The sequence below is a fragment of the Oncorhynchus mykiss genome, chromosome 13 (genome assembly GCF_013265735.2).
Source record: "Oncorhynchus mykiss isolate Arlee chromosome 13, USDA_OmykA_1.1, whole genome shotgun sequence".
In the NCBI taxonomy this organism is placed as follows: Eukaryota; Metazoa; Chordata; class Actinopteri; order Salmoniformes; family Salmonidae; genus Oncorhynchus; species Oncorhynchus mykiss.
This window is the reverse complement of record NC_048577.1, coordinates 24,901,458-24,921,349: the sequence shown is the minus strand read 5'-3', so window position 1 is coordinate 24,921,349 and position 19,892 is coordinate 24,901,458. Positions and strand designations below refer to the sequence as shown.

General features: G+C 42.5%; 2 protein-coding genes across 3 annotated transcripts in view; one reads left to right on the top strand and one right to left on the bottom strand.

Annotated features, from left to right (window-relative positions):
- The window catches only part of LOC110486038 (striatin), a 92,386-nt gene extending 75,087 nt beyond the window's left edge, over positions 1–17,299 (bottom strand). For both annotated transcript variants that reach the window (XM_036940685.1, XM_021557349.2), the window contains exon 1: positions 16,913–17,299. In XM_036940685.1, the coding sequence (XP_036796580.1) occupies positions 16,913–17,131 (219 nt within the window). In that variant the 5' untranslated portion in view covers positions 17,132–17,299. The remainder of the gene's footprint in view (positions 1–16,912) is intronic.
- A 747-nt stretch (positions 17,300–18,046) lies between these two features.
- On the top strand, positions 18,047–19,165 carry LOC110486037 (microtubule-associated proteins 1A/1B light chain 3C). Its single transcript, XM_021557348.2, has 4 exons — positions 18,047–18,207; positions 18,289–18,344; positions 18,434–18,540; positions 18,797–19,165. The coding sequence occupies exons 1-4, from the start codon at positions 18,147–18,149 to the stop codon at positions 19,002–19,004; spliced, it is 432 nt and encodes a 143-aa protein (XP_021413023.1). The 5' UTR covers positions 18,047–18,146; the 3' UTR covers positions 19,005–19,165.
- The last annotated feature ends 727 nt before the right edge of the window (positions 19,166–19,892 follow it).

The following is a 19,892-nucleotide window of genomic DNA, read 5'->3' as shown; positions in this document are numbered from 1 at the left end:
AGGCTGCGTGATCAAAACAATCTTGAATCGTGGATTCCGATTGGTCAGACCAGCGTTGAACAGTCCTTACCACAGGTGCTTCCCATTTGAGTTTCTGCCCATTAGGAGGGGAGGAGCAAGATAGACTTGTGGTCTGATTTGCCGAATGGAGGGCAAGGGAGGGCCTTATATGCATTTTGGAAGGTAGTATAACAATGGATGAGAGTTTTAGCAGCGCGAGTACCACAACTAATATGTTGATAGAATTTCAGGAGCCTTTTCCTCAAATTTGATTTGTTACAATTAATGTTATTCGCATTAATTATGCAGTTCGCATAAAGTCCAGTGAAGTTCTTTGAGGGCCGTCGTGGTATCGGCTTGAGGGGGGGGGGGGGCTATAGACTGCTGTGGCTATTACTGACGAAAATGATCACTTCGGGAGATTGCATTTGATTGTGAGACAGACTTTCTAGGTCGGGTGAACAGAAGGACTTCAGTTCCTGTATGTTATCAGTTACGCCATAAGTCGTTAATCATAAAACATATAACGCCACCCTTCTACTTCCCGGAGAGATGTTTGTTCTTGTCGGCGCGATATACTGAAAACCCAACAGTATATCTCGAGAGAGCCATGTTTCCATGAAGCAGAGTATGTTACAATCCCTGGTGTCTCTCTGAAAAGCAACTCTCACCTTGAGCTCATCAACGTTATTATCCAGAGATTGGACATTAGCGAGTAAAATACTCAGGAGCCGTGGGTGGTGTGCACGCTTCCTAAATCGGACCAGAATACCGCCCCGAGTACATCTCCTCCGCCGGCGTTGTTTTGGGTCAGCCTCTGGAATAAGTTAAATTGCTCTGGGGAGAGCAAACAAAGGATCTGCTCCAGGGAAGACGTAATCCTGGAAGTTCTGGTGAGTTACCGCCGCTCTAATATCCAATAGTTCTTCCCGGCTGTAGTTGCTAGTTTATGAACTATCGTGATGATCCGAAGCAAACTGTGCTGGCTCGGATCATTTATTTTCACATTGTCCTTTTAAGAACGGTTACAGCAGCTATGCTGGATACGTAACCAGGTAAGCACAGTGCAGTTTGGCTCAGTAGTGTGAAAATCCCTTTATGGGTAGCCTGCTAGAAAAGTTCTTGAGAGCACAGACTTTCCCAATACGAAACAAGAAACATGACAGCTAACAGCAGGCCAACGGGTTTTGCCAAAGCGGTATCCTGGATACTGGTGTTCAACACTTTAGTAAAAACATACTGGCGAGATTGACGTCGGCAGGGTCTCTCTCCAGTGCTGAACCTTAATACCGAAACGGCTGGAGCAGTCCCCTGGCTCTGTCTGAATTGATGGCAGCGCACACACATATACACACACACACAGTGTGTGGAGAGTGAGGACCACAAGAGTGTGTGGTCTCTCTGAGGCACAAACAGGTTGTCTGCTCAGATTCCTTTTAATCTGGCAACCGATATGGAGAACAGAGCATGCATACGCCTGTGTGATTACTTAACTCAAAAAGGAAACATTTGTTTAAGTGTATTTCTCTAGAAATTATGAAATTATGTAAATCCTTTCTTTATAAAACCAGTAGACACTTTATAAGACAAACAAAATCGATCAAAACAATTCCAAAGGAGAAGGACCAACCGGGGGCTTTGACAAACTGAGGAGATATTTTTGGAGACTAAGAAAGCCACGGGTATTTGTTTTTATTCCTCTTGCTTACATCAAAATGTGAATTACAGGATTCATAATCTCATCTGGTTTTTGGTTTCCCCTGAGGGGTACGAAGAAGGGAGCAGGAAGGAAGTAGTCTCTCTGGAGAACGCCACAGGGCCCTCTCTTCCATCTCGCTCTGTGGTGCGAGCCTGCCGACATCTCACCCTCCTCCCTCGTCTCCCTCTACGCCTCGCTCTCAGCCTGTCATCATCTGGTCCACATGCTTGAGGACCAGATGACAACTGCCATATGAGTTGTAACCCGTGGATAACATCACAAGGGCCAGAAAGAAGAAGTTAACAGTGCCCGACTAGTAAGAACTGACGACTCCATGTGAAGTGAAGTTTCTTTTAGTCGCTCTCTTGCATCCACATCCTTTTCTTCTACCGTGTCAGTTGTCCTTGCTATGGACTGGAGTGGTGGTAGCGTTTTCCTCTATGAGTTTTTATTTTGTAAACATCCCCCATTATTCCCAAGGCCCTTTCTTAAAGCAACAGCAAGCCCCCCCAGAAACACCCAGGACCTGTATGCATGATTTTGTCCAACACTGCTACTGAGCAATCAGTTAGTACTAACTGAAACTTGATATCAGGTCACCAGTCCAATCGCATCTATCACTAATGTGTCATCATCACATGATCCAGGTTATAAGAATCAACTGATTATAGTGGTCAAAAACTGTGGGACAGAAACATGACTATACTTACACAGTAAATCAGTTGGACTGGTGACCTGTAATTCCTATGTGATAAATATAAAAGGAGTACAGTGTTTACAGTAAGATAAATACTGCATCTGTATATATTCATTAGGCCTACATCAGGTTTACACCGCACAGGGATGCCAGGACTCGCATCTGCTGGTGCACAAACCCAAAGTCACTCTTACACACTCATGGTTCCCTGAGTTGTCATTTCACAGCACAAAAAGGTGAACATTTTAGGCGTGAACCAGGGTGTGGTGCATTTGGCTCCGTAGTTTGCATTACATGGCAAAACAAGCAGGTGTGCATACCATTCCTAACAAGAGAGCCTCTGAATGAGGTCAAAGGGAAGAGGTATAAACCTGGGCTTTGCTTTGGCCTGTGTTGCCGATGCAGAAGCATGGGAGTGATGCATCATTACTTAAGAAGCATGTATTGTGTCTATCCCACGTATCCACCCAGATTACCCCCAACAAGTGATGCTGTGTGGCTCAGTTGGTTTGGCAAGGCGCTTGCAACGCCCGGGTTATGGGTTCGATGCCCACGGGGTACCGGTACAAAAAAAGCACACACTCACTACTTTAAGTCACTCTGCTAAATTGACTACAATATAAGTTACATTATTTAAACAATGCATCATGGGGTATAAATCAAAAACTTAAACTCCAGCCAGCAGCATTACTGCCACAGACTGGGTGGTATTGCTAATGGCAATTGTGAAATGATGCGTGGAGTCTGTTGTGATTTCCACATGAAGAGAGTGCTGTGCATTCCCCGTGACATTCGCTCACCTGTCCAGACACGTGAGGAAGCCCGCACCCCCTCCATCTCCAAGAGATGTTGGGAGACTCATCTATGGGAATGTGACACTAACTGCTGGCAGGGCTCTTCCGTGATCACACTGCTGCAGGAATATTATACCAGACATTGTCATTACTACAGCTCCGCCGCTATAGCGAAAACACAAAGGTGATGCGAGAACATTAGGTCAGAGATACTCCATTAGAACAGCAAGTGGATCAAAAAAAGCTAAACAAATTCCAAGGCTCTCTGTAAGAGAGCAGTATTTTCAGGGGGCAGTATTTTCAATTTTGGAAAAATAACATTCCCGTAGTAAACGGGATATTTTGTCAGGACAAGATGCTAGAATATGCATATAATTGACAGCTTAGGATAGAAAACACTAAAGTTTCCAAAACTGTAAAAATATTGTCTGTGAGTATAACAGAACTGATGTTGCAGGCAAAAGCCTGAGAAAAATCCAAACAGGAAGGGACTCTTATTTAGAAGGCTCTGCGTTCCTATGCGTCCCTATTGAGCAGTGAATGGGCTATCAACCAGATTACCTTTTCTATGGCTTCCCTAATGTGTCTAGTGTCACAATACATGTTTTAGGCTTTTATTTTGAAAAATGAGCTTGAACGTCAACATTGCGTCAGTGGTCAGCTGAAGCTCTCAGAGTGTTTGGTGCGTAAAGGACAAATGCGGCCATTGTTTCTCTCTATCCCACTAAGAAGCCACCAGTCCCAGTTGATATATTATCAAAAAGATATTTGAAAAACACATTGAGGATTGATTATAAACAGCGTTTGCCATGTTTCTGTCAATATTATGGAGCGAATTTTGAATATTTTTCTGCGTTTTCGTGACTGCAATTTCCGGGCGATTTCTCAGCCAAAAGTGAAGAATAAGCGGAGCTATTTCGCCTACAAAAATTATATTTTGGGAAAAATGAACATTGGCTATCTAACTGGGAGTCTCGTGAGTGAAAACATCCGAAGCTCAAAGGTAAACTATTTAATTTGATTGCTTTTCTGATTTCCGTGACCAAGTTACCTGCCAGAGGTCCGGACAACAGGCCCTCCGATTTGACACACTGAACTCTATCTGCAAAGTATTTGGTGAACCAGACGAGCCAGTCATTTGAGAAACCAAGGCTGTTGACTGTGCCGAGAAGAATACGATGATTGACAGATTCGAAAGCCTTGGCCAGGTTGATGAAGACGGCTGCACAGTACTGGCTTGTATCTATGACAGTTATGATATCGTTTAGTACCTTGAGCGTGGCTGAGGTGCACCAATGACCAGCTCGGAAACTGGATTACACAGCGGATAAGGTACAGTAGGATTCGAAATGGTCAGTGATCTGTTTGTTAACTTGGCTTTCGAAGACTTTGGAAAGGCAGGGCAGGATGGATATAGGTCTATAACAGTTTGGGTACCCTTTGAAGAGGGGGCTGACCGGGGCAGCTTTCCAATCTTTAGGAATCTCGGACGATACGAAAGAGGTTGAACAGACTAGTAATAGGGATTGCAACAATGGCGGCAGATAATTTTAGGAAGAGAGGGTCCAGATTGTCTAGCTTTGCTGATTTGTATGGGTCCAGGTTTTTCAGCTCTTTCAGAACATCTGCTATCTGGATTTGGGTGAAGGAGAAGCTGGGGAGGCTTGGGCAAGTAGGATGAGTGTATGGCTTAAGGCTACCAAAACTGTCCGTCTAGTGCGTTGGGGGCAGAGAATAAAAGGAGCAGATTTCTGAGCGTGGTAGGATAGATTCTGGGCATAATGTACAGACAGGTATGGTAGGGTGCTGGTACAGTGGAGGTAAACCTAGGCATTGAGTCTATGGAGACACTAGTTATGCTAGGTAAGGTATGGTAAGGCATGTGTAGGAGGTGGGACTAAAGAGGTATCTGAGGCATGTTGAGTGGGGCTAGGGGCAGTAAAATAAAACAATGATATCTACCCTAAACAGTATACAAGGCATATTGACAAAGAGACATAAAGCGAGGCATAAAATCAATCACAGGTGTTGATTGGGAGAGCTAGCTAAGACAACAGCTAATCAGCTAAGACGACAACAACAGGTAAAATGGCGATGAATGGGCAGAGAGGGTCAGTTAACTACACACAGGGACTGAGATGGAGGCTGGGGCCGAAATAAACAAACAAAAAATGAAGTACCGCAATTAATGAAGTACAGCAGGCATCAGCTATGTAGCCAGGTGATCATAGGGTCCAGTGAACAGCTTTAGATGAAACAGGGAAACCGTTAGGTAGTCATTACTACCGCGATTCATAAAGTTAGCAGGCCGGGGCTAGCAGAAGCGTCTTCACCGACGTCCGACAAAGGCCGGTTGAGGGCACATCGGACGGAATTACATCGACAGGCCAGTCGTGATGGATCGGCGGGGCTCCGTTTCGACAAAGGGCCCAGGCCAATTGGCAAAAGAGGTATTGTAGCTGGAGTAATTTCATTTGCTAGCCGGTAGATGCGCCTGGCTCGAGGCTAACTAGTGCTAGCTTCGGGACAAGGGTGTTAGCCACTCGGTAGCAGCTAGATTGCACCGGATCATCGCAGCTAAGGTCCAGAGCTTACGGCAGGAATCCGGTGATGTAGTGACTTCTAGTCGTGTTAGTGAAGAGTCCAGGAGGCATCAGTTGTGTAGCCGAGTGATCATAGGGTCCATTGAGCAGGCCGGGAGAAGGGCCTGGCTCAAGTCTAGCTTCGGGGTTGAGCCACTCGGTAGCAGCTATCTAGCTGCGATGATTTGGGGTAATGATCCAGAGGTTACGGCAGGAATCTGGTGAGGTCGTGGAGAAAAGCAGTCCGATGTGCTCAGGGTTGATATCGCACTGTGCAGACTGGCGGGTAAAAGCGGATGGTGTCTGAGCTAAAGGTAAAGGCCGCTAGTAGTGGCTAACAATGACTGAATAGCTAGTAGCTAATTAGCATCTGATGGAAATTCTAGCTATAAGGTCAAAAAATTTGCAGATCCGTATCACATTGGGTGAGGCGGGTTGCTGGAAGGTATATTTAATTTAAAAAATGGAAAAAGAGATTGAAAAATATAAGATATTATTAATTATTATTTTTACACAGGATTTACAATGGACAACAACAAAACACGTCTGCGCTGCTACGCCATCTTGGATCATTGTGATGAACTTCACATGGTGGTTCAGTGCATGGTGATGATTAATGCAAATTTCAAAGATATCCAGGGTATTATTTGTTGGCTGATGACACGATGATCGGTGCTTGGCTGACTACTATAAAATAAAATAAATATATTTTCCATGTCTCATCATACAACATACCTTGTCCACTTTACCAGCGAACTGTTGTCTAGAGCAGTGCTTCCCACTTTTACCGTTCCAGGGACCACCAAATCATTGTTCAAAGCTCGAGGACCACCATTCGCAGAGTCACATTTTAAAACAAAATATCTTGCCGGTCAAGATTTGTCAATTATAGCAGTGAATGTGACAAATTAAAAGGCCTATTAATAAACAATTAGCATTGTGAAAAGTAATGTAAAATTGCTTTTAATACCATTAATATTCCCAACAGTTATTATGTTTCTAAGAACAAAAAACTAAAATTTGCAGACCACATTAAGTACTGCTTGGTAACCACTGGTCTAGAGAGCATGCATCAAAACCAGCTTGGGCAAGTTTGCTATTTATCAAATTTGTTTTTGTAACAAAACTAATCGGCAGAAAAAATAAATAGTCGGTACATGAAAACTTAAGCGAATAAAAGCTTTTTATGTGCACTACATATCCGCAACAAGTCAGTTTGATGGAAAAACACGTCTGGTGGGAATATGCGCATTTTTGTTTGATGCATTTCATATTCACATGAAAATCTGTCACCAATTGGATGGAAACCTAGCTAATTTGGATTATTTCTATTCTCTCATGCTTTGAGGTGAGGTACCCTTCGTACTGTCACACTTTTACTACACAAATTGCAGGAGAATATATTTCCAAATTCTAATTGGTTTATGAGATATATTTACACCTGACGTTGTGGCGGGGCCAAAAGTATTTCTGGAGCTGCTAGATGAGTTCCACTGGAGTAGGCCGTCAGCCTCTGGGGCGCTCTCTGTCTCAATTCACCCCCTCCGCCACCGATCCAGAGGTCAAGAGACTGCTTATAGATGCACTAGTCCCAGTCTGATGGACTCCACACCTTCTCCCCAGAGTGGACAAATTGCTGCCTGGGTGTCAATTGATTTCCTGAATGTATGGCGAGTACACCGTGTCATGTCATCATAACATGGTGGCAAATGTGCAAAGTCTGAGCAGATAAACATACCTCAGACAGCAGAAAGATAATAGTCTGGTCTTATAATATACTACCTCATTACATGGGATAATGGATGGAAAGCTGTAAAACCAGCATTCTGGAATTTGAAGTGTGCGCTATGACAGCAAAGTCCCGATTTTGCCTTGACATGCAGCCAGTTATGCATAATCCCAGGCATACTATGTCTACACACAGCAATGGCTATTGCACAGCGGTCTCTTGACGAAATCATTTAGTTAGTGAGATGAAAGTCTGAAAAATAATACTTAAAAGATAAAGGGGTATTGGAATTACACACCAAAGCAGTGATACTTTAATAGTAGCCTGCAGGCCTTATTCCCCCCATAGCCCATCACTATTTACATAAATTATGCAAAGTTAAGTGGCATGATATGACAGCAAACACACTGAAAGCACGGTGGTCTGCAAATCATGAAGTAGATGGTCTTATTTTGAAAAAGAACGGTACATTATGCAGAATTATAATTGAGATAGAAACGGTGGCATGAACCAACTCTGCAAACTATTGGCCTGTGACCTCTTACCATTTTGAATAAATGGCTCGATCTGCACTGAGGGAGGTCCAGCATTGGCTTTGGCACTGTGTTGTGTACAGTATATAAAACTGAATGTCCAAAAACAAAAATAAAGTGATTCTGAAGTAAAAAAAATTCATTCATGTTGTGAAACAACTCATGAAGTGCAATCTTTAAATCATCTGAAGGCCAATGCATTATGGAATAAAATGCAAAGAAATAACACAGCAAAACAAGTATGAATACTGCAGTTGTTCACGGTGCCAGACAGACCCTTCCAATATAAACACCTGTAAAACACACCGATGGTGTCCATAGTGCTAGCAGGTGGGCCTCTCGTTAGAATACCAGACACCATTACTCATAGGCTGGAGGTGCTGGGCTACTGTAAACCCAACTGCCTGAGAGAACACTCTCTGGCTACATCCCAGATGGCACCTTATTCCCTTTAAAGTGCAATTATTTTGACCAGCACCCATAGGTATCTGGTAAAAAGTAGTGCACTAAATAGTGAATGAGTGCCATTGGAGACGCACACTCTCCTTCAGCGAGGACTTTCTCACACATTCTCAATGGACATACCGTACCAGGGCGGTCGAAGGGAGTCATTGGACTAAACACTTGTGGGGAAATTACAAAATGTGATGACCCAGAAAAGGCGTAACACGTCAACTAGTATACTAGTCAGTGTGGTGGAGTATGTACACAAAAAAAATGCTGGGGAGGCAGCATTTCAAGAATTTGTGTGTTTGAAATGCTTGACTGCATGGCACCCACTCTCCTCCCACACCTCACCAGCACTGGGTAGTAGCTGCCTGAGATTCAGCCTGGGCAGTCGGGAGCTTGCTCCTGTGAAAAACACAGGGCTCCGTTTTAACGATGGGGCAGGGAGCCACGACATTCGCAGTGTCAGCTCTGTGGCATGAGTCACTTAAAAACAAACTCAAACTGGTTGTTATGGGTCGTAGAAGATCATGCGGAAGACGACAAGCTGTGACATCCGAAAGATCCCAACAACGCAGGCAGCCTCTGGGCCTCCCACTTGGCAACAAACGTCTCTGAACGAGGAAAAGGACTATATCTGAGGGAGTTGAATACCAAATGCTGAGGTATCTCAGATTGGGGGGGGCTGCTTAGTGCACTCAAAGTCAAAGAAATAGGCTGAACAGGCCGATGTATTGTCGTCCTCAAAGACCCAGCACTTACATTAAGTGTGGGTTATGTAGAAGAAAAAAAATATTTAGAGAAAAAAAAACAGTGATCTCCCAACAGGAGCTGGTGAGCATTGATCGGTTCTTTCTCCCATTGGTTGTTTCTTTCTGCACCAACTCCCGTCTTCACCTTCTCTGCAACGTCTTTATAGTGTGGGGAATAGGGAAGGAAAGTGGTGATGATGCCAGACATCCTCTGGGGCAAAGGAGGAGCAGAGGCAGAGAGAAGCTCATAGTGATTCTTTAACCCACTCATACACACACACACTCAATGTGATGTTATGGATTCCCAGTGTTGTGCAACAGCAGTACTTCGGGGTCAAAACGCTAGGCCAGTCAGTGCCTGTCGGTGATCGTCGGATATTATTGTCCAACTCCGATAGCAAAGGTCACAAAGGCAACCATTTCGAATAGGACCCAGGACAGAGATAAACACACACACAGTGGCAAGAAAAAAATATAAGAACCATTAGGAAATAACAGGATTTCTGCATAAATTGGTCCTAAAATTATCTTGCTCCATCTAGCTTACAACAATAGACAAACACAATCTGCTTAAACTAATAACACACAAACAATTATACATTTTCATGTCTTTAGTGTCTCCTGACCCCTCCTGTCTCAGCCTCCAGTATTTATGCTGCAGTATTTTTGTGTCGAGGGGCTAGGGTCAGTCTGTTATATCTGGAGTATTTCTCCTGTCTTATCCGGTGTCCTGTGTGAATTGAAGTATGCTCTCTCTAATTCTCTCTCTCGGAGGACCTGAGCCCTAGGACCTGAGCCCTAGGACCATGCCTCAGGACTACCTGGCATGATGACTCCTTGCTGTCCCCAGTCCACCTGGCTGTGCTGCTGCTCCAGTTTCAACTGTTCTGCCTGCAGCTATGGAACCCTGACCTGTTCACCGGACGTGCTACCTGTCCCAGACCTGCTGTTTTCAACTCTCTATAGAGACAGCAGGAGCAGTAGAGATACTCTCAATGATCAGTTATAAAAAGCCAAGTGACATTTACTCCTGAGGTGCTGACTTGTTGCACCCGACAACTAATGTGATTATTATTATTTGACCATGCTGGTCATTTATGAACATTTGAACATCTTGGCCACGTTCTGTTATAATCTCCACCCGGCACAGCCAGAAGCGGACTGGCCACCCCTCATAGCCTGGTTCCTCTCTAGGTTTTGACCTTTCTAGGGAGTTTTTCCTAGCCTCCGTGCTTCTACACCTGCATTGCTTGCTGTTTGGGGTTTTAGGCTGAGTTTCTGTACAGCACTTTGATATATCAGCTGATGTAAGAAGGGCTATATAAATACATTTGATTTGATTTACCATGGACTGATGAACATCAAAGCTTTTAGAGATACTTTCGTAACCCTTTCCAGCTTTATGCAAGTAAACTATTCTTAATCTTATGTCTTCTGAGATCTCTTTTGTTCAAGGCATGGTTCACATCAGGCAATGCTTCTTGTGAATAGCAAACTCTAATTTTGTGAGTGTTTTTTATAGGGCAAGGCAGCTCTAACCAACATCTCCATTCTCGTCTCATTGATTGGACTCCAGGTTAGCTGACTCCAATTAGCTTTTGGCGAAGTCATTAGCCTAGAGGTTCACACACTTTTTCCAACCTACATTGTGAATGTTTAAATGATGTATTCAATATAGAAAATAAAAATACAATAATTTGTGAGTTATTAGTTTAAGCACACTATGTTTTTCTATTGTTGTGACTGAGATGAAGATCAGATCAAATTTGATGACCAATTTATGCAGAAATCTATGTAATTCCAAAGGGTTCACATACTTTTGTGTGTATATACATACGTTGTGTGTGTGTGTGTATACATACAGTGGCAAGAAAAAGTATGTGGACACCCCTTCAGATTAGTGGCTTTGGCTATTTCAGCAACACCCGTTGCTGACAGGTATATAAAATCAAGGACACCTCCATGCAATCTCCACAGCCAAACATTAGCAGTAGAATGGCCTTACTGAAGAGCTCAGTGACTTTCAAAATGGCACCGTCATAGGATGGCACCTTTCCAATAAGTAATTTTGTCAAATTTCTGCCCTGCTAGAGCTGCCCCGGTCAACTGTAAATGCTGTTATTGTGAAGTGGAAACATCTAGGAGCAACATCAGCTCAGCCGAAGTGGTAGGCCACACAAGCTCCCAGAACGGGACCACCGATTGCTGAAGCGCGTAAAAATGGTCTGTTCTAGGTTTCAACACTCACTACGGAGTTCCAAACTGCCTCTGGAAGCAACGTCAGCACAATAACTTTTTGTTTCCATGACCGAGCAGCCACACACAAGCCTGAGAATACCATGCACTGGAGTGGTGTAAAGCTCGCCACCATTGGACTCTGGAGCAGTGGAAACGTGTTCTCTGGAGTGATGAATCACGCTTCACCATCTGGCACACTGACGACGAGTCTGGTTTTGGCAGACGCCAGGAGAATGCTACCTGCCCCAATGAATAGTGGCAACTGTAAAGTTTGGTGGAGGAGGAATAATGGTCTGGGGCTGTTTTTCATGGTTCGGGCTAGGCGTCTTAGTTTTAGTGAAGGGAAATCTTAATGATACAGCATACAATGACGTTCTAGTCTGTTCTGTGCTTCCAACTTTGTGGCAACAGTTTGGTGAACAGCCTTTCCTGTTTCAACATGACATTGCCGCCATGCACAACGTGAGGTCCATACAGAATTGGGTTGTCTAGATTGGTGTGGAATAATTTGACTAGCCTGCACAGAGCCTTGACCTCAACCCCATCGAACACCTTCGGAATGAATTGGAACTCCTACTGTGAGTCAGGCCTAATCTCCTAACACCAGTGCCCGACCTCACTAATGCTCGTGGCTGAATGGAAGCAAGTTCTCGCAGCAATGTTCCAACATCTAGTGGAAAGCCTTCCCAGAAGAGCGGCTGTTATAGGAGCGAGGGGGGGGATTAACTCCATAGTAATGCCCATAATTTTGGAATGAGATGTTCTACAAGCAGGTGTTTACATATACTTTTGGTCATGTAGTGTCATACGAAATGGGTGATTCACATCAACAAAATAATACAAACCAAACGTAACATATCATACTATATATATTGTGTCTAGGATTTACTTACAGAATAATACGACAATGATGGTGTGTCACAACACTCCAGCACAAGGACATGGAAACAGAGAGTTGGGTGACCACCGTGTCCACATACTAGCGACTAACTAACATTAGAAAACGTTTTAACGCAGGCACTTCCAGGTCAGCTTGTTGAGTAGGGCCCTAACGAAGGTTCAGAAACATCTCCATCTGCTCTGTCCAATTAAATTATTCTCCAGTAGTTTCTAGAAGCAAAACGCTTTCGTCACACCCCTTAACTTTTTCCATATTTAGTTGTGTTACAAATTGGGACTAATTTCATTGTCTTTTTTTATTATAAAAAATAAAACATTTACGGTCTACACAAACTACTCTGTCAATGAGAAAGAAAAAATAGAACACTAATATATCTTGATTAGATAAGTATTCAACCCCCACCACTGTGTCAATACATGGTAGAATCACTTTTGGCAGCGATTACAGCTGTGAGTCTTTTTGGGTCTATGAGCTTTGCACACCTGGATTTTACAATATTTGTAAATAATTATTTTGTCAACTCTTGCTCTGTCATTGGTTGTTAACCAAGACTTGCCATAGATTTACAAGCTGATTTAAATCAAAACTGTAACTAGGCCACTCAAGAACATTCAATATCATCTTTGTAAGCAACTCCAGTGTAGATTTGGCCTTGTTTTAGGTTATTATCCTGCTGAAAGGTGAATTTGTCACCCAGTGTCTGTAGGAAAGCAGTCTGAACCAGGTTTTCCTCTAGGATTTTGTGCTTAGCTCTATTTTTTATCCAAATAAACACCCTAGTCCTTCAGATGATGAGTATATCCATAACATGATGCAGCCAACACCATGCTTGAAAATATGACCGAGTGGTACTCAGCTTTGTATTCAGGAAAAAAAGTGTTTCTTTGCCACATTTGTTGCAGTATTACTTTAGTGCTTTATTGCAAAAAGGACACATATTTTGGAATATTTTTTAATTCTATACCGACTTCCTTCTTTTCACTTTGTCATTTAGGTTAGTATTGTGCAGTAACTACAATGTTGTTGATCCATTCTCAATTTTCTCCTATCACAGCCATTAAACTCTGTAACTGTTTTAAAGTCACCATTGGCCTCATGGTGAAATCCCTAAATGGTTCCAGCAACTGGAAGTACACCTGTATCTTTGTAGTGTATCTTTGTGGTGACTGGGTGTATTGAGACACCATCCAAAGTGTAATTTATATCTTCACCATGCTGAAAGAGATTTTCAGTGTCTGCTTTTTTTAGTTTTTTTTGCTACTGATCTACCAATAGGTGCCCTTCTTTGCGAGGCATTGGAAAAGCTCCCTGGTCTTTGTGGTTGAATCTGTGCTTGAAATTCACTACTCAACTGAGGGACCTTACAGATAATTGTATGTGTTGGGTAAAACCAGAGATTGGATAATCATTAAAATAAGTGTTAAGAACTACACTGAACAAAAACATGTAAAGTGCTGGTCCCATGTTGGTCCTCATGAGCGGGAATAAAAGATCCCAGAAACTTTCCATATGAACTAAAAGCATTTTTCTCTCAAATGTTGTGCACACATTTTGTTTACATTCCTGTTAGTGAGCATTTGGTGCTGAGAAGTCTGGCTGTAATAAAGCCCTTTTGTGGGGAAAAACTAATTCTAATTGGGGAGCCAGGCTTAGCCAGTGGGTGGGCCTATGCCCTCCCAGGCCCACCCAGTCATGTGAAATCCATAGATTAGGGCCTAATGAATTTATTTCAAATGACTGATTTCCTTGTCTGAACTGTAACTCAGCAAAATCTTTGTAAAGGTTGCATGTTACGTTTACATTTTTGGTCAGTATATTATTGCACAGAGTGAGTCCATGCAACTTATTAGGGTACTTGTTAAGCACATTTATTTTGACCTGAACGCATTTAGGCTTGCCATAACAAAGGGGTTGAATACTTATTGACTCAAGACAATTCCGCGTTTCATTTTTTAATTAATGACATTTTTGTAAAAATGTCTGAAAACAAAATTCCACTTTAAATGCAGGCTGTAGCAACATGCAGAAAAGGTCAAGGGCTGTGAATACCTTCCAAAGGCACTGTATATCCTGTCTATTAGATTTTTACATTTGCTCAGCTAAGACTAATGGAATGCAGGGTTGCTACTACACTATATAATGGCATGGCAGCAGAACAAATGCATTAAGATAGGAAATTGGTTTCTGCTCAATGCCAGTGGAGCAGTTCTGACACACATTTGTCGCTTGCCAATGAGCTCCCTCTACTACTGATAAGCACTTGAAGTAAATGGGAAGGAAAATTTAAAAAAACCTACTCCGGAATCAGGAGGGTATCTGCAATACCGATAATACAACTTAGACATCTATGGCCTATTCGCTCTTCTTCATTAAGGCACAATAGGCAAGAAATTAAAGCCTGCTTAGATTGAGGCAGAACATTGTCAAAGTAAATGATGCACAAACGCCACGTACAGTTACACATAATTTAAAATCGGATGAAGCATTGCCATTTAAAATTGGAAAAAAAAATGCCTATTGAAATGTATAAATGCACTGTCATAAAAGCCATAAGTTGTGCTGTAAATTATGTAATACGTAAGAGCAGCAGAGAAAGCTTGAGTCATTTCTGGAAAGCGGAATTCGCTAGCCTAGGCAGCCGATAGTGCAGATCTAGCGCCAATGCACTATCTAGCTTTAATGGCGAGAAGGTAGAATAAAACTGGAAAATAAGCATACTTTCTTTATGAAAAATTTACCACCACCATTTTTAGACAATTTTGGATGTTGCACACCCTTGGCTAAACACGGTGTACAATATCCTAAATTGTCATAAAATCCAAAAATGTTGGTGGAATGTGTTCATAAATAAAGCATATTTTCCCCCCACCTTCTTTACATTTAAGCTAGTTAAATAGGAAATTTATGCTTAGAGGATGCCTTATGTAGAGGATGCCTTATGTACGAGCCGGTCTACAGTGGACACAAGTGTATTATCGGGAATGCACATCAAGCCTAGACAATTGTGCAGATCTAGCGCCCACGCACTATTGGCTGCGTAGGCTAGCACTTAGCTTGGCACTAGCCTTGGTTAGCAATGTTCGGAGGCGCTCACATACACTGAACAAAAATATAAACGCAACACGAAAAGTGTTGGTCCCATGTTTCATGAGCTGAAATAAAAGATCCCAGAAATGTTCTCTCAAAATGTGCACAAAATTGTTTACCTCCCTGTTAGTGAGCATTTCTCATTTGCCAATATAATCCATCCACCTGACAGGTGTGGCATATCAAGAAGCTGATTAAACAGCATGATCATTAAACAGGTGCACCTTGTGCTGGGGACAATAAAAGGCCACAACTGTGCAGTTGTCACAACACAATGCCACAGATGTCTCAAGTTGAGGGAGCATGCAATTGACATGCTGACTGCAGAAATGTCCACCAGAGCTGTTGCCAGATAATTTAATGTTCACTTCTCTACCATAAGCCTCCTCCAATGTCATTTCAGAGAATTTGGCAGGCCTCACAACCACAGACCACGTTATGGCGAGTGGTTTGGTGATGTCAACAGTGTCCTATGGTGGCAGTGGGGTTATGGTATGAGCAGGCATAAGCTACTGACAAACTGCATTTTATCAATGGCAATTGGAATGCACAGAGATACCGTGACAAGATCCTGAGGCCCAATGTCATGCCATTTATCCGCCTCCATCACCTCTTGTTTTAGCATGATAATGCACAACCATGTCAGAAGGATCCATACACAATTCCTGGAAGCTATAAAATACCCCTGTTCTTCCATGGCCTGCACACTCACCAGAAACGTCACCCATTGAGCATGTGTGGGATGCTCTGGATCGACATCTACGACCGTATGTTTCAGTTCCCGCCATTCAACACAATCAACAGCCTGATCAACTCTATGCGAAGGAGATGTCACACTGCATGAGGAAAATGGTGGTCATGCCACATACTGACTGGTTCTGATCCACGCCCCTACCTTTTTGTTTTTAAGGTATCTGTGACCAACAGATGCATATCTGTATTACCAGTCATGTGAAATCCAAAGGTTAGTGCCTAATGAATTTATTTCAATTGACTGATTTCCTTGTATTAACCGTAAATCAGTAAAATCTTTGAAATTGTTGCGTTTATATTTAATTTTACACTGCGAGCTACAACTCAAACAAGGCCTGCACATCACATTATGCTAATAGCCTTACCTCTGATATATTTACGACATGCCTTTCAAGAGAAGTCATAAGGCACAATAAAAGACTCATGCCTATTGAGTGCATGAATCAACTTCACTGTTCATCAGAATCATTTTATATTATTCAACCGACTTAGCACAGTGTTTCACAGGACCGAGGTTGGCTATAGTGACTAACGTCATCCGACCAAGACTACTCTAGTAGCAACGTAGCTCGAGCAGTTCTCGCCACAAAGACCGTAGCACGCGAGTAAGCTTCCTGACACAAATGTCAATCTTCCTAGGGCGCACTCAACACCGTAAACCCCCAACCAAAAATAAGCAGGGCATTTTGACGTGGTTTACCTGCAATTCGGCTCGCTCCACCTCCCATTGCGCTCTATCCACCTCGAAACGGGCCCATTCGTGTTGCAGAAAGTGCAATATCCCCGGAATGTTGTAATGAGCCCTGGCCGCCTCTCCGCCACCGACGTCGCCCGGCTGCTGCGGTCCTTTGCCAGCGCCTGGCAAACCCGAGTTGTTGTTGTTGTTAAAGAACACGCCGGGCCCTGCCTGTTCGTCCATGCCCAGGCCAGGTGTGTGGGTTCAGTTCGCACAAGCTGGCACGACTGTGCTCAGACGGATGGGTTTTCCTTTAACCGCCCCTGTGATATGAAATGGAAAGGAAATAGCTACCTACAGCTCTCTCTACTGGGCAGGCACATTCATGTCGGAGCAGCCAGCTGTCAATTGATGACGTTCACACTCAGCTCCCACCCACATCCAGTGATTTCTTTACCCATTGGTCGATTTACACGATTCACACTGGAATAAGCCAATCGGATATAAATGCGCTGTTGACAACTGTTGTACACTACGTATGATGGAATTTGAAGTTCAAAGAAGATATAGCTGCATTTTCAACCTAAAATTCGCTTGTTCTCTTTTTTTTTTACTGTCATTTTCTTTAATTGGCCTACGGAGTATATTTTTTTGTAACTTAAATTGAAAATGTCATAATGTATGCTACAGAAGTGTATCTGTGGTAGCCATATTTCATATATTATAGCACATTCCATTAATGCATCTATGCATTCCATTGAGCCATTAATCCAGTTGTTTACATTGCACACACACCCAAGCCTATCATCCACGACCCCGACTGAATTTCATGTCCTTTGAAATCCACGAAAATACATTAAACAAAATGTTGCCCTCACATGATGTAGGGCCTACTTTAGTGTGAGAATATTATAAGGCCTCTATGTATGATTTGTGTGTAAGATATTTTAATGACTAAATTACCTCTATATAATGTTTGGTAATTCAAACAGTCTTCTTTTCAAACATCAATTACATGAAACATTACAATCAGGTAATTTATTAGATCTTAACCATTTGGATTGGTTTTACACACAGCGGAGTCATTATGCACGGTCAATTCATTAGCCATATGAAGCGTGCTGACCCAACCCCAAGGTAATGAGGTGATACGTCACTGCGACCACACTATTTAATTTCTGTTGGCTGTTCTACATGGTTAAATTTTTTATAGCCTAGATCAGACAGCAGGAATTGAAGAGAGGAGCCACTTGCCCACATGATGCCTCCATTTGAGAAACCACAGCACCCTAAGTCCTTCAAGCAGAGAAAAAGCTTTGGTGATTATTGAATGTATTGCTTTGCATGTGGTAGACTATGCGTTGCTTTATAATCTCATCCACGTTTTCCATCCCAAACAGCCACGAGAAAACAGGAGGTCGCGGGGATCCGAACAAAGTTTCCAACAAAAATTCCGGTAAGTTCGCCTATTTCTAAAACCGTATTCTACCCTGACGTTCCATTGAATTTGCACCTTCTAAAAGTGACCTTTCCACCCACACACAGGTTATCATTGAAAGGTATCAACGGGAGAAGTACTTGCCGCCTCTTGATAAAACGAAATTCCTGGTCCCCCAAGAACTTTCCATGACTCAGTTTGTCACCATTATAAGGTGTGTCTCCTTTGAGAAACGTTTAGCTGAAATGTTGATTATTTAACTTGGCAAGCATGGCTTAACATGACTGAAATAATGTCTTCAATGTTTGTTTGAGAACTTGTGCATAATTTCAAACTTGGTTATCACCTGATACGTATCAGCCTCGAGTGCCGCGCGCGACTCACTACTTTTATATTACCTGACTTTGTGCAAGATAATTTCCACATTTTGAGTACGTCTTGTCAATACACTCTGCACGTTCTCGTTTCAGAAATCGTATGTCTCTGATGCAGAGTCAAGCGTTCTACCTGCTTATCAATAATAGTGGCCTGGCCAGCATGTCTCTTACCATGGCGCAAGTCTACAAGGACCACAAAGATGACGATGGCTTTCTCTACATGACCTATGCTTCTCAAGAAATGTTTGGTAATTGTGTTGAAATCCACGAGGAGTCATTGCCAATTGCTGGAAATGTTTGAGAAGACATAAATTGCAGGATTGGATAATGTGAGGCCTCGGCTTTTGGCAGGCCCAATAACTGAACTTCGTGTATAGATATAAAATGCAATATATGGATATTTAATATTACTCAATGTTTTTGTATATTGTTTTTAAGGTAATAAATGTTTGAAACTTTTGAGGACCATGCTCTGTATTACATCAGTTTGGCTAGATTGCTTAAAGCGGCAATATGTAACTTTTTGGGCTAAAAAACAAATTAGCATAGAAATGGGAGGTGTAGGTCTGTCATTCTCGTTAAACATGTTTAAGAAGTCGTAGATCTGTTCTGTGTGTTATTTCAGAGGTTTTCTAAACTTTTTGTTTGTATGCCAGCTTAAAGCAGCTGGGAAATATTTAATTATTGAAAAGTGATTTTCCCAGCGGTACAATGATTCAATATTTGAGCCCAATATCAGTTTGACAACTTAGCACTTTAGCAAACATGGTGCAGCAATTTCAGCATATTGCACTTATTTTTGTCACTCGTGCCCCTTCATTTAATTTCCCCAAAATGTGTGGACTTGGACATTGTCTTCAATAGGAACTCTGAGGCATCAGTTATCAAGGAAGGACCTGTTGCCCAAATCGACTCCTATACTCTAGGTTCTTGTAAATATCAGAATTGGGCTGTATGTGTACACGCATAACTATTCAATCCAATATGGGTCCATTTGTGCCATATTGGGGATCAGACCTCGGTTTAAATACTACTTGAAATGTGTGCTTGACTAAACTTGCTTGGCTTAATGAACCAATATAATAGCCCCAAAACCACAACCCTCTATCTGGCACTCCAGGCAGGCTATACAAAGTATTTGAACCAAGGGCTGATTGGTACTCCTGAATAGGAACAATCCTCCTGAAGG

Bases quoted from the DNA above. Each gene is read 5' to 3' on its own strand.
- LOC110486037 (XM_021557348.2), top strand. From the start codon at position 18,147: ATGATGCCTCCATTTGAGAAACCACAGCACCCTAAGTCCTTCAAGCAG. The intron at 18,208-18,288 runs GTGATTATTGAA...CATCCCAAACAG, and splicing joins CAAGCAGAGAAAAAGCTTTG to CCACGAGAAAACAGGAGGTC. The intron at 18,345-18,433 runs GTAAGTTCGCCT...ACCCACACACAG, and splicing joins AGTTTCCAACAAAAATTCCG to GTTATCATTGAAAGGTATCA.